The following is a 15,170-nucleotide window of genomic DNA, read 5'->3' on the forward strand; positions in this document are numbered from 1 at the left end:
AAATACAATTCCATTATTACTGATATACTTAAACACCTCACTTCTTACCTGATGGGGAATTGGTGAGGGAACACCCGCAAAAGTTAATGGAGAGACTCACATTTTGTTGAGCATTTGCAAGAAATCTGTTTCTCAGCGAATATCACCTAACCACACCCTCTGATGAAATGTATTTATACTAATCCCACCTTTTGTGTTTACATTTCGAGCAGGTTACTACCTGTGCCAAGAGACATCTGCCGTGTAAACGCACTAATCTTATGCCTTGCTTGAATTAGGAAAATAAGACCAGATTGTGCCCTCGTGCATCAAACTCAACCATGTGGTTGGTGTTTCATGATAGCTGTGGTTGGTGTGTGGGGTGGGTATAGGATGTCACTGTGACTAAAAATCAAGTTTTATTGAAACAAATCGGTCCAAAATTAGGTTTTCATTGTCACCAGATCAATTTGGAAAAGATTTTATTTACTTATGTATTTCTCCTAACTTTGTTTTCTTCCTGCAATGTTTTTGAATTTAAGATACAAGTCTAGCTCCGCCTCCCACGCCCCCTCCTTCTCTCTTTCACTCTCTGTCAGCAGATATATGAGAGACGGGGTAATGTTCTGGGCGGATGTTCTGGCAGACAGCCGCTTAACCATCGTTCTTTCTCTCTGTCTATCTGTCTGCATCTATCCATCCTCAGGACTGCACTCTCACTCTGCTGCACAACAACAGTTTGGTGCGTGAGTCAGCGACATTGTGGGCCGCTGCTGCTGTCCTTTGTGACTGGCTGGCTGCAGTCGCACTGCGGTGGGGCGAATTTCAATGAGACTGCAGGACAGGCCAAGCCTGACAAATCTCAAATCTCTCTCTCTTCCCCCTCTCTCTCTCTCTCTCTCTCTCTCTTGCTCTCTCTCTCAGTCTGCCAGCGTCAGCATTGCTGCCAGGCACACACAGGAATCTCCTCGTTCAAATGCGTACTTCCTCCTGCTCTCTATTTTTCCCTCTGATCCCTCTCTCTCCCCTCAGATCTAGTTTTCTATCTGATCTCTCTCTCTCTCTCTCTCTCTCTCTCTCTCTCGTTCTTGCCCTCATTTCTCCTTCTTCCCAGATAATGAAACAGCTTTCTGACTCAGGATTTTTTTTTTTTCCTGTCGGTTATCCCTGGAGGCGAGCCCTTTGATGACAGTGACTCCCTCTGACTGCAGTTATTCTAAAATCAGCAGCACTGCTATGAAACTGCAGTACAAGTGAACGTTTGGTCACCAGTGGAAGTTTGAAGAAAGAAACCCAGGCCAGATCAAGGCAAAATCATACTCCATACTGCTTTTATGCTTAAAAAACATTACTATAGGTTACTATGGTTTCACCGTAGTAATGCTTATTTTTCACGTATAACTTAGAGTACAATAAAATTCTTTTCTTAGCATATCACAGACTGATAGCACGTTAGAGTCAGAGCACCGAATCAGCGTTTTTCGGTGCCCCTGGAGCAGATAGGGTTAAGGGCCATGCTCAAGGGCCCAACAGAGCCCCTGACCTTCTGAGCAGTATCTCAGAGCCTAAGCACTAACCATCGAGCCACCACTGCCCAAAGACAGTTAAGCCAACCAAAGACAGTTGTGCCACTGGCCCACACACACACACACACACACACACACACACACACAAATATAAATATAATATTATGATACCCCGGCTGTTTTACTGATATTTTTTTTTGGTAACTGGTTGTTATATTCTTGACCCTGACATCACTATGGTGTTACTGTAGTACTATTTTAACCTACATTACCAAATTTGTTACCAGATGATGAATTTATAAGATAAATATATATATAATTTAGAATATAAATTTAGAATATATATAAATATAATTTAGAATATAATTTATATACAATATAAACAGTACTGCTGAGGCTTAAACAATTATTGCTGAGGTATTAGTAGAGAAGAGATCAGCACTTTTATTCAGAGAGGTTTTAAATGGTACAGAAAAGTGCTTAGATCTGTGTGTGTGTGTGTGTGTGTGTGTGTGTGTGTGTGGTTGTGGTAAGAGCGAGGCGAGGAGGAGGGAAATCGAAGCCTCCAGTTCTGTACGCGTCTAGATGTCTGTGGTTGAGTCACTTACACTCAGGTTACACTAAATACATTCAGCGCAAGACACAATGAGTTTTTATCTCACATATGTGCGCACTCCTGCATGCACACACACACACACACACACACGTGTACACACACACCTGGCCACTCAGTATATATAATAGTATGTATAGTACAAAAGTACATTAATATTATAGTTATTTATATAAATATGAATCAATATGGATGGCTCAGAATTGTGTTCTGTTCTTGTTCTATACCCTTGGAAGGTCTAGTATCATTTCCAACCTTGCAGTTAACCAAAGTCTGGGTCAATGAAAAAAAAAAAAAAAAACGCTGACAGCTTACTTAGCTTCACTTTTGATTGGGGGCGGGGCTACAGGCTTACCGGGCTGGGCTGTTGATTGGACGGGTCGCAGGCCATTGTGACCAGGTCCTTGAGCGGGTCTTGTGAGGTGAGGTGGGGTGGGTAGCGGATGGCCGTGTGGGGAAAGTAGGTGGAGGTGGGCTGGGGCAGGATGGGGGCCGTCGAAAAATGCAGCGACGATGATGGGTGCGGACTCCGAGAGATACCTGCAGGAAAACACAAACCTACTCCTGTTAATCTAAGGTCAGTTCAGATGAGATTTATTGTTATGCATACAAGCTCATGCTAGCATAATCAATAACTTTTTTTTTTTTTTTTACTAAACAGACCATAATCTCTTGATATCAGTCAAAGATATCTATCATCACTTGATTGTAAAAAAGACCAGATGATGTTTTTTCCAGATTGGGTGACCCTGTGAACACTACAGACTCCTGTTCTTGGATGCTGTTGTAGCCCATCCTTCTCAAGGTTCTACATGTTATGCATACTGAGATGCTTTTCAGCTCACCACGGCTGTAAAGAGTGGTTATTTCAGTTACCGTAACCTTCCTGTTAGCTCAAACAAGTCTGGCCATTCTCCTCTCTCATCAGCAAGGCAGAAGTGCTGCTCACTGGATGTTTTTTGTTTTTCGCACCATTCAGTGTAAACCCTAGAGACAGTTCTGTGTAAAAATCCCAGGAGATCAACACTTTCTGAAATACTCAAACCAGCCCGCCTGGCACCTACATCCATGCCACGGTCAAAGTCACGGAGATCACATTTTCCCCCCATTCTCATGTTTGATATGAGTATTAACTGTATGACCTGTATGCGCATGATTTTCTGCAGTGTGTTGCTTCCACCTGATTCGCTAACTAGAGAATCACATGAATGAGCAGGTGTGTGAAAACGAACAGTTCCAGGACTTTATGCAGAAAAACAATGTTTAAGTAGCAAAAAAAAAAATAATCACTGGGGGGGCACAGTGGCTTAGTGGTTAGCACCTCGGGGGTTTGCATGTTCTCACTGTGCTTCAGGGGTTTCCTCTGAGTTTCCTCCCCCAGTCCAAAGACATGCTTTGTAGGCTGATTGGCATTTCTAAACTGTCTATTGTGTGTGTGTGTGTGTGCAACTGTGCCCTGCGATGGGTTGGCACCCCGTCCAGAGTGTGCCCCGAGTCCCCTGGGATAGGCTTCAGGTTACCCAGCGACCCTGTGTAGTATAAGCATTACAGAAAGTGGATGGATGGATGGAAAAGATCGACACTTATTAGCTATTAGGCTTTGCATTGCATAATTCATCTGTTTGGCCTGGTTGTCAGGTTTCCTAGATCTTTATTCCGCTAATCCTCCTGGAACGAGCAATTTTCAGCGACGCTGATTTCCGTAATGCGCCTCGACAGCTGCGATTTCGGTGCTAACACACTTTTCCTGGTGACATATGGCGGCGATGCTCCACCGGTTCACTTGAACAGCCGTGCTAATTGTTGTAGCATCGTTTGCGCAGATAGTGGAGCGTTGCCAGACTACAGATTATGCCTCATTGTCCCAGAGACAATTACTTGTCAGAGAGAGCAGTGCTGTCTGCATGGTGCTCTCAGCTCTGCAATAAAGCGGCTCATATCACACACACACACACACACACACACACACACACAAACGAATTGCTCTTTCTGTTCCAGACAGCCTGTCAGCAGCAGTGTATTAGTCTCAATATACACTCAATACACAAGTGAGCACTTACTACTCACACAAGGTTAGTGGCACAAAGTGCATCTGCATACATAGAGTAGAAGGGCGCACAAATTTATCACTATTGCAGTATTAGTCTTTGTTATATAAATATCACAGAATGCAGAACCAATTTTTAAATGTATAGTCAAGTATAAATGATGAAAGTAGAGATGCTTCCTTGTCCTGATTGAGTGGATGTTGGTAGCTTACCATATATTCACGCTAGCAAGCGACAGGCGACCTTGTGGTCCGACGCTTCTTTAGCTCCTCACTTTAGCTCCTACCTACAATCAGTTCCCTTTTACTGAAGAAAAACTCAGTCTGTTATTTCATTTGCGGATAATCAACTAGTTTAGAGGTTATTTATAGCTACAACGATTTCGAATTGGAACCTAAAAAAAAAACATGGAAACGAGAAATTGCTTACATGGAAACAAGAAACTACAAGTGACATGAGCAACTTATCGCTTGCTAGTGTGAACGCAGAGTAAATATAAGCGAAATTTATTACCAGTAGCAGTTAATTTGCTCCGTGCTGAGTTCCAGGGGAGCTTTAATTAATCCCCCAAATTCCTTTCGTAGGGATGGCACAAAAATCAGGCAATTGGTGGATCTGGTCTTAATGTGAATTTTGGCCGAACATGTGATCAGCAGTGAGCAGCTAACATTAGCTAACTTAGTTTGGTAGTTTGGTTCTCTGTAACTGAGTGAAAAGCGAGGTTAAGAAAATTGCAGGATGATAGAAAGTTTGTTGCATGTACTACTTAATAATTAACATTCTTCTTTTTTTTCCCAAAATAAGAGACCACTTTCCACTGGCTCGCTGTATTCAGTGGACCTCAAGTTTTCCTAGTTGAACTTCTCATGAAGCAAATGAAAGTGGATTCCTTTAGTCCTAAACCCTTCAATAAGCGCACTCCTGTCCAGAGAATCAGAGAAGTTTAAGTTCCTGTCGTATGACGCACCTACCAAAGCCAATGGTGCAACTCGTGAATGCACTTGTCTACAGATGTTCTGAGATGCTTCTGGGATTTGCCGTTAACCTTTTACTGCCTTTTGTATGTGTAGATATGTGTGTGTGTGTGTGTGTGTGTGTGCAGGTGTCGATGCTCACCGCTGTGCACTGCGATGACAGGTCTGTGGTGTTGTGTGAAGCTGCCAAGGCGTGGAGAACTCTCCTGAGGAGATGGACTGTCCATCTCAGTCTTCTTCACCGGGGAGATACCTGACAGAAACACCATGAAGGTGAAAGAGAGAGAGAGAGAGAGAGAGAGAGGTCAGCTTCACTGACCAATGAGCACTAGATGTAGTGCCAGTACTGACCACAGGGTGGCACAGTGTGTTAAAAAAAAAAGAAAAAAAAGAAAAAAAGACACAGTAGTTTTTATGATGCTGCAGAGAACTGCAGTGTGTATTTGGGATAATCGCGTGTCCCTGTGGACTTCCAGCAGTGTGTGTGAGACTTGAAGCACGATGCACCAGCAGCGGACGCAAAAACATATAGGACACATATAAAATATTGCCACTAAGATGTGTCCACATTTGCATATTTTCCATATAATAAGCTCAGGTGTAGTATATATAGTCCTATTCAGACAAATTGATAGTTTTGACCCATTATTGTATGGGGCGTGGCCGTACTACTTGCGCTTGATCATTAGTAGTTAGAGCTGTAGTCAAAACAAGTCCAAGACAAGTCTAAGACCAGGACTAGCCAAGATCGGAGTCCTAAGTGGGTTGAGGCCAAGTCAAGATCGAGTCCAAATGAAAGCGAGGCCAAGTTGAGACCGAGTCCAAATGAAAGCGAGGCCAAGTCAAGACCGAGACCAAAAACCATCAAATCCTTTTCAAAGCCAAGCTTTTACTTCAACTCTTTGGCTTGATTTGTGCATTGTTCCAATGATTAGGCTGTTTTATTGAAGTAGGGACCACTTTTTGTCAAACTTTGTGTATGCAAACGCATTATTTTACAAACTTTCAGACGAGACCAAGAACATATTTGGTGAGACCAATACCCTAGACCGAGACAAGTCCTAATACAAATGCCAATAATCTGAGACAAGTCGGTACAGAAAATGTCTCGAGACCACACTGGAGTTTGGTCTCGGAGACGTTTTATTTCAAGACGTGTACAGCCCAGTCAGTAGGCTCCATGTTCATAACGTACTGTATGTAGTCTTACGTGTGTTAGGAACTCAATAGCATAACTCAAACCTCTGAAGGCATCACTTCTCTGATGCATGCTTTAAGCTCTGATGTTTAAGTGTCTTTATGCTGAAGAAAAAGCAAAACCTCTTTCCCTACACGATATAATGGAATCTTTACCAACACATCAGTTCAGATGGGATATACATTTCTTGGGGTTATTTCTACTGCTCATTTAAACAGAGCCTCAAAAGACATGGAAACACACAATCCATAAAAATTACTGTCATGACTAAAACCCCATTTCTGGTAATAAACCTAACCCAGTCTGAATAGTGCTTTAGAAAAGTATTCTTCACTTCCATGCATTTCTAAAGTGCTACAAAGAAGTTTGTGTGTAACATTAACGGATTAGTTTGGGGAAAAAAAAAAATTAAGCAAGCTAAGACATGTTTAGTGTTCAAAGCTTCTTTAGTTTGCTAACTCCAATGTCTAAATCATCACGCACTCGCCTCGAACATTTATAAAATTAGAAAACACAACGTCACAGAGCTGCAAAACTATTGTCAAAGCCTGAATCACTTTTCAGACCCAGGAGGCGTGGCCTAAAGTTTGAAGGCGGAGTTGTATGGTAGATTGAGATGATAGTATAGTTCATATTTAATTTGTATTTTGTTTTATAAAATACATAAATTGTGTATGCAAAAAAGATATCCCTCAGCTAAATGCATTTTGCCGCAAGTTCTGTCTAAACTGGTAGCTATACGCTTTCCTTACTCGTTAGATACAATCTATCCACATCGAACATGTCGTGTGTTAACGTAAAAAAAAAAAAAAAAAAAAAACTTAAACTTTCTTAAAGCGGGTTCCAGACTTCCTGACACTATTACTGAATTCTGAATACTGCATACTAAAACAGATGTTTATAAAGTTAAACAGAGAGACATGTGTAGGTCCAGCTGCTGCTCGGTCTGCTCTACTTCTCTTCTCTCACTCTCCCTTTGTCCCAAAGCAATCAGCCAAGGAGGCACGTTAAAGAAAACCTCGTTGGAGCTGTCTAGACAGGAAGTGAGGTGGGCGGAGCTGCTCTCATGCAGGACGTCTCATCAAGTCCTGATTCCAGAGCAGGTCTGGATGCTAAAGTCATGCTAATCACTTACACAGTTTAACTGTACCTTTAACTGTAAAATAAGTTTTACAAATGCCCTCCAAATTATATTATGGCTATTTATTGGAACCACAGAGCTTTTTATTCCTGAACTTTCCACCGTCAGAACACATTAGGTCTAATCTTACATTGTTTATAGGCTGCTTGTTTTTGAGTTATTGAGTTTTGGATTAAATGCATTCAATGCAAGGGACAATCAAGCAAGCTAACTTTAAAAACTCAATAAATATAACAAGTATGATAAAGGTGGGGTGTGATTTTCACCACTGTAACAAAATAAATCCTAAATAGTCCAAGCCCATGAGCTCCCTGATCACTTATTAATTCTGTTATGCTGACTAACAGTGAGGCAAGAATAGCACTTGATCCAGCACATCTTATTATATATATATGTGTATATATATATATATATATATATATATATATATATATATATATATATATATATATATATATACACACACACACACACATGTATATCACTATTTCACTACAACAGTTATCATCTTGTTCGCACAACTTAAATAAAAACCACATTACTGAGGTTATGAAATCGTAACATTTATACAGGATGTTGCTAGTTTTATCACACTTTTAATTTATTATTTTAAGTTGTCAAATTTATAAGCTAATGCCAACGTTTTTGCTAATTCTGCATGCTCTCCTGTAAAGAAAACATGCCCACTGATTGAAGGATAAGCTGACCAAACTCTCATCTGCTACACCTACCATCTATCTTTTAAGTTAATTCATAATTTTATCCGGAACTATTTCAGTCCTCAGATTAAGATGTGTTTCCACTGATGTGCCCCTTGTGAGAAAAAAAAACCAACAACAGTGGACACACATCTTAATCTGAGCCTCAAATGGCAGTCCATGGTGTTTTTGAGTGTATTTACAGCCAAGACATAAATTTCAGCGTGAAATCTTGTGGTTACGTGCTTGCTCAGGCCGATATCCCGCAAGAACAATGCTTTAAAGTTCAGAATACATGAGAAACACCTCTGTTTTAGACAAACTTCACCCTGTGTGCATAACTCTCACTTCGACTGAACCGCTGAATAGTCCGGAGTTATGAAATTTTGTTATTAAATAATGTGTGTATGTAACTCAACTCTGAATATACCAGCTATGCCTAAATATCTATAGAAGCTAAACATATTCCGGGTGAAGCTGCAGCTCCATCTTTCTGCAATTTAAATAGAAAAATCACCAAAACTAAGCTGGACTTGGACATCCCTGAGCGGGAGTGAAAAACAAGACGTGTGTTTTTTATAAAGAACTACAACAACAAGACTGTCATGAATTATCAATCCCCAAAATATTCCGTTGAAAGACTTTTAAACTGTCGACTTCGTCATTCTTTATGCGTCAACACCACCGGTGGAAACTAAACACAGGAACAGGTTTTACATTAGTCACTGGCAAAAACGTCAAAAACCTAAACACAACTCTGATTACACTGCAAACATTATGTTACAACCACCACAACTATATTATAACCACATGTAAGAAAGCGCACACGCATGCACGCGCACACACACACACACACACACACTCACACACACACACACACACACACACTCACACACACTCACACACACACACACATGCTCCTTAAGTAGCTCACAGTATGGTTTATATAAGCACCGTGTGACCTAGTTTCACTGCAGCCAGGTTTGCCCTGCCCAGGTGTTTCAGCTCTGCTTACACTGCAATTTCACACACACACACACACACACACACAGAGGCACGGATATACAAACACACATCAAGATTTTCATGCTGTGAACCAGACCCATGAGGCTTCCATTGGTGTTTTTAAATGCAGATAAATACATATTGTTTAACTTGGTCTATTCACAGTTATTGGGCCTTTCATTACAATTTTTTTCACAATTTGTCACACTTTTTTGTAAATTTATAGTCAATTCCAAATAACTCATTAATGTTTTCATTTTTCATATCTTCACTTTTTGCTTTCAGATTCTGGACTCAGAATGAAAATGTGCTACATAACTCAAGATTTATTTATTATAAGATTTTTATCATTTATAGTAAATCAAGAGTTTTGGTGTAATATAGTCACAGCAGCTATTTAATACATTTTAATAGAAGTGTTTTAAAATGTATATACTGACATGTATAAATGTATATATTCAAATTTATTATTTATTATTAAATAATTCAAGTGCTGTTCAAATCTTTAATATGAATTAATTTAGATTATAAGATATATATCATGAGAGAGAGAGAGGAATGAAAAGTATGAAATAAAATTTCATATCCTTTGAGATTTTTTGGCTTTAAACCTGCGTCGGATCTCTCCGGTACACTGTTGTGCAATTTGTCCTGCATCTTGGAGAAAGTGCCACAGTTCTTCTGGAGTGTTTGGTTGTCTTTAAAGCCTTCGGTTACTTTTCTTGAGCAACAAAATTTGTGTTCAGGTGTCTAAGATGTTTTTAGAGTGCTGTGTGTATAATATAGTGTTCTTCTTCTTGACAATATGAAGTTCACTAGGCATTAAAAATAGCCGTGGAGCCCTTAAACTGTAAAATAAATTCCATAGACCCTCTAAGTACAATTTCATCCAAGTATTCAAACATTAGGATCATTATTTAAAGGTGTACAGTAATATTCTGGCTATTAATTAAAGCCATAAAAACTAATTCCTGAACATATTTAGGCTGCTTGTTTCCTCCGTTTTCTGCACGCTTCATGAATTAATGACGACCTGCGGCTCTGTTTAGATTATTCAAAGCCAAGCAGCAGCGCGAGGCTCTGAGGTAAAGCTTCCTCCAGGACGAGCCCAAAAGACGATACGTTTTTCTAAAGCACTTTAAAAAGTGTTGTTCAGTACGTTTTAGATGTGTAATGAGAGAGTTGTAATACTCTGTCCATGATGGGGAAAACACTGTACGGATTTATATTATGGAAAGTTTACAATGGGATTTAATACTGTACTTTATTTAAAAACACTGGCACCTGGAGGCTGTTGAAAGTTGGAAGTTAAAGAGGAAAACTAATAAAGGATGGGCTGAAACAACACACACATACACACACACACACACACACACACACACTTTATGATGTCAGAATCACTCATACACTTCACCACCACAGTACTCTACTAATTACTCTGTTAAAAACACACACTGTTAGTCTGTGATGTCACACTAACAAATACACACACAGTCTGTAATGTCAGTGAATTACAATTCACACACATACTCTTGCACTTTGTGATGTCACAGTGACAAAATCACTGTGATGTCTCTATTAAAAATTACACACACTCTAAAATCGCGCACACACACACACACACACACACACACACACACAAACTCACAGCCACACACACATTAGTCTATGATTGTGCAATTCTCTTATTATGCACAGAGTTCTCGAATGTAGAAGAGTGTTTATCGGAACTGAACATTTAAATCTGTTACATCATCAGTAAAGCTCTGAGTTACAACACTCTGCTCCGTTGTAAACCCTGCTGTGCTGGTGGAACAAATACTGCACCATTAACACACTACACTGTCTACACTATTCATTTGGCTTTTTTTTTTTTTTTTTTTTAGAACGTCTTCCAGAAAGATTCACGGGGCATCTAGAAAGGGATGAGACTAGATGTGTGTCAGGACTGGATGCACACCTGGCAAAAAAAAGGCACATTTTCCTTTCAAGCGGGAACAAACGAGTGATATGAAGCTTGCAGGACAAACTTCTTTCATGCATCCTTAGTAACTGCTTGGGTTAGGATCATGGTGGTGAAAATTAGATTGTGAGTTCGTTTATATTTTGACCCTGTTTGGATCAATTCTAAAATCGATTCAGTTCATCTGCTGGTTACGAGGATAATTCCATACAAATCCTACAAACATTGAACCTCTCGTTCTTGAGATACCATGCTAATGAGAATCTCTGACAGACACGTGGATGGACACACAGATGGACCGATGGACCAAAATTCATAGATAGACAAATCTGAGACAGACGCATGGACGGACAAGCTGAAAACATAATGAGGAGGCACAAAAACCCTTTAGGCTTAGGTCACGACCACTTCAGGTATAAGTTGCCACAAGCTGGAAGCACATAATTGTATAGAATGTCTTTGTATGCTGTAGCTTTACAATTTCCCTTCACTGGAACTAAGAGGCTCAAACCAGTTCCAGCATGGCAATGCCCCTGTGCACAAAGCGAGCTCCATGAAGACATGAAGAAGGACTCGAGTGTCCTGCACAGAGCCCTGACCTCAACCCCACTGAACACCTTTGGGATGAACTGGAACACCGATTGCACCCCAGACCTCCTCACCAACATCATCTCACTAATGCTCTTGTAGCTGAATGAAATCACGAATCTCCTCAGCCACACTCCAGAATCTAGTGGAAAGCCTTCCCAGAAGAGTGGAGCTTATTATAACAGCATAGGGGGACTAAATCTGGAATGAGATGTTCAACAAGCACATATGGGTATGATGGTCGGGTGTGCAAAAACTTTTGGCTATACAGTGTGTAATGATGATAAGATGATTGAAGGGCATCCAAGTAATATTTTGCAGAGTGACACGGTACACAAATTCTTCTCTGGAAGACATTTTGCCCAGGTTGATATAATTTGAGACTTGAGAAAACACAAGCAGTAAGATATTGCTGGGCGAACATTAGCTTTGAGTCACGCTTCTCAATCTTGTGCTACCCAGTGTTGCATAAATCCAGTTCAGATATGAATCAAATGTAAAGTGTAAAAAAGAGTTGAGTGTACATGTATAGAGCTCATGTGAAATCTGTTTGAGGAAAAATCCTATTTATTGTACAGTATGACACTAACCTCCTTCCATCTCGTCCTGCCAGTTTCGGGAGCTGCTAGCGGGAGAGTTGGGTGAGGTGTAGTATTCGCCCCCGGGGCTGGTGTCGATGTCACCCTCGACAGAGCTGGACTTCTGCCTCTTACTCCTGCATGAGACAAACACAGAGAAGGATTAGCAAGGACGGGCCAAGACAACAGAGCTGAGTGTTAGTCGAACCAGATCGATGCAAATTCATCACATGGTATAGTACATGCACACATAAACAGTAAACAACACACACTCACACACACGTACACACAGATACTGGCTACTGGATAGCTGCAGCTCGGCAAAAAGTTTACTTTGTTTGAACTTGGCAGTGTGTTTATTGAAAAAAAAGAGCATTCATCAAAGCTAGCAGGGACAATGAAGGAGAAGAGATAAATCACAGAGCCCAGAGGGCTGCTGTCATCAGTGTTCTCAAACACACACACACACACACACACACACACACACCAGCATTTTGTAATGTCACTTTGACAAACTTACTCCCACACTATTACAAAATTATTCACACACACATGCGCTATTGCACTTCGTCATGTCACAATAACAAAATCATTCAAAGAATCACACTCATTGAAATTAAAATTCATACCCACACACACACACACACACACACACACACACACACTTGGTTTCTGCATGGCGCTTTCTCTAATCAATCTGCATCAATCAAAACGATTTACATTTCCACATTTGGCAGATTCAAACAATTTAGAAATGGAAACATACAAGTACATGAAAGAACAGTTGAGGTTTAGGGGTCATGCTCAAGAGCTGCTGCTAAATTAATCAATATCTTCTGACCAATCAGAATCAAGCATTCAACATTTTTGTAGCACAAATTTGCGAATTTCATCACAACGCCATTTAATAGCTATCACAGGTACAGCTAGAATATGGAATATCCACAGAATATGGAGGCAGTGATGGATTATGTGCAATAACTGGAACAAAGCTCACAGCACATGAAGCACTGCAGGAGCTGCTTTGAAAAGTTATCGGTGCAGGGTTGTGCTTCAAACGGCAGGGATTTGAAATGAAACTTTCGAGCTAATTGGAAATCAATTCAACAATAAATCAACACAATAAATAAACCAATTTCATCAACAAACTTCAGCAGAACAAACTTTACCTCTATTAACTGGACTGTCAGGTGGTAATAGAAAGAAATAGCTTAAGAAAGAACTGTAAGCAAGATTTGCTTTTTTTGTAGCAAAAAGTAAAAAATAAATAAATAAAAATAACGCCTAAAATATTATAATATCAGATTGCAGTATTCCAATACTTCACAATATGTATCACATCAGAAACCAAATAGCTGTTGATCAGGAGTTTGCCTCTGATTCTCTTCCCTGTTTTGCTAAAATTCACCCACGCTGGACTTCGGCATACCTTCAGAACATGAAGCTTAGCCAACTTAATATTGATTATATATATTTTTACGGTTGTATCAATACCATTTTATTTTCTTTCAGACAAAATGTTTTTTTTGGTCCTCAGCTATACTGATACCAAAATGAGTATCCTACTTAGCATTAATCAATCAGGGGCGTCATGGAACAGTTTATTTAGCTCTGTGTGTATACTGACCCGCTAGAGGAGGTGCTGGGTAGGGTTCTCCTCATGGTCACGCCTGGAGGGTTCAGATCGTAAGCCAGGTGTCCCTGCAGCTCCCCGAGAGAGAAGTTCGGCCCTGTTCCTGTCACCACCGGCGCTACACATGATAAAAAAAAAAAAGGAAGAATAACAACAGACAGGTTAAAATCTGATATTTGAAAAATGTACATACACAGTGATAATCATTGCTGTCAAGTCCCACAGTGAATACTTAACAAACCAAGGTTTACTGTCTTATCCTGACACGTTAGCTTGTTATCCAGCTAGCATTAAAAGGAAGGATCAACAACTTTATGTGAATATCACTTAAAACTATAAATAAATAAATAAATAAATAAAATAAAATAAAAATGACTTTAAAATCCTCACAAAAACACTGTCAGTATTTGCCTTTTGTGAGCTAGCTAACTTCAGCAACAAAGCTCAAGAACATTTATAAAAACATCACATGAGATAAACGTATGTTAGCCAGCTAGCTAGTGTAGAGGTTAGTAACACTTTTCACACAGAAAGTATTCAAAATGACTCCTGCCAGGTTGTTTATCTTAGATATTTAGTTAGCGTTACAGTGAAGATTATGTACATTTATAAATATTTAAAATTCCTCACAGAAATCCTGTCAGATTAGCTTACTTTAGCCAGCTAGCTTGCATTAGCAGTGAAAAGGAATAACATACTGCAAGCTAGCCAGCAGTAGCAAAACCCCTATCAGGTTACCTCACGTTAGCCAGGCAGCTTGCTAACATTATAAATATTTAGAAATATTCTCAGGTATTTTTTTTTCTTTTTAACTTACTAGTTTAATTTCATCTACTCAATCATGGAATATCAATAATATAAGCCCTAAAAATGTAGGAAAAGTTGTTATGTTGACTTGTTTTATAAAACTCTATTAGGCGAAACAATTGCATTCATTCATTTATTTCCAAATATCAAAAACATAAATGGCATTAAGTTGAGATAAAACTGTGTTACAGGTATCAATGATATCTAGTGAAAACTCCGAAGGGCCAAAAGCCATCTGGAGTGCGCCTTAATTTTACTTCCCTCAAGATCTATACATTATTCTAGATAAACAGCACTTCATAAAGCTACAGCATTTACTGTTCACAGTAAACTACATTAAAATACAGCTGAAAGCAGTCAGATTTTTCTGCTTTTGCTTACAAATTATAAATATAATTACTAAAAACGGTACAATTCTA

General features: G+C 39.6%; 1 protein-coding gene across 6 annotated transcripts in view; it reads right to left on the reverse strand.

Moving 5' to 3' along the window:
* The window catches only part of nfic (nuclear factor I/C), a 127,812-nt gene that overhangs the window by 12,108 nt on the left and 100,534 nt on the right, over positions 1–15,170 (reverse strand). For 4 of the 6 annotated variants that reach the window (XM_053236210.1, XM_053236209.1, XM_053236211.1 and 1 more), the window contains 4 exons: positions 13,939–14,062; positions 12,324–12,448; positions 5,283–5,393; positions 2,474–2,676 (listed from right to left, as the gene is read on the reverse strand). In XM_053236210.1, coding sequence (XP_053092185.1) covers positions 2,474–2,676; positions 5,283–5,393; positions 12,324–12,448; positions 13,939–14,062 — 563 coding nt within the window. The remainder of the gene's footprint in view (positions 1–2,473; positions 2,677–5,282; positions 5,394–12,323; positions 12,449–13,938; positions 14,063–15,170) is intronic. The other 2 variants (XM_026928080.3, XM_053236212.1) reach the window with 1 other exon arrangement.

This window comes from Pangasianodon hypophthalmus, chromosome 8, assembly GCF_027358585.1.
Source record: "Pangasianodon hypophthalmus isolate fPanHyp1 chromosome 8, fPanHyp1.pri, whole genome shotgun sequence".
NCBI classification, from domain to species: Eukaryota; Metazoa; Chordata; class Actinopteri; order Siluriformes; family Pangasiidae; genus Pangasianodon; species Pangasianodon hypophthalmus.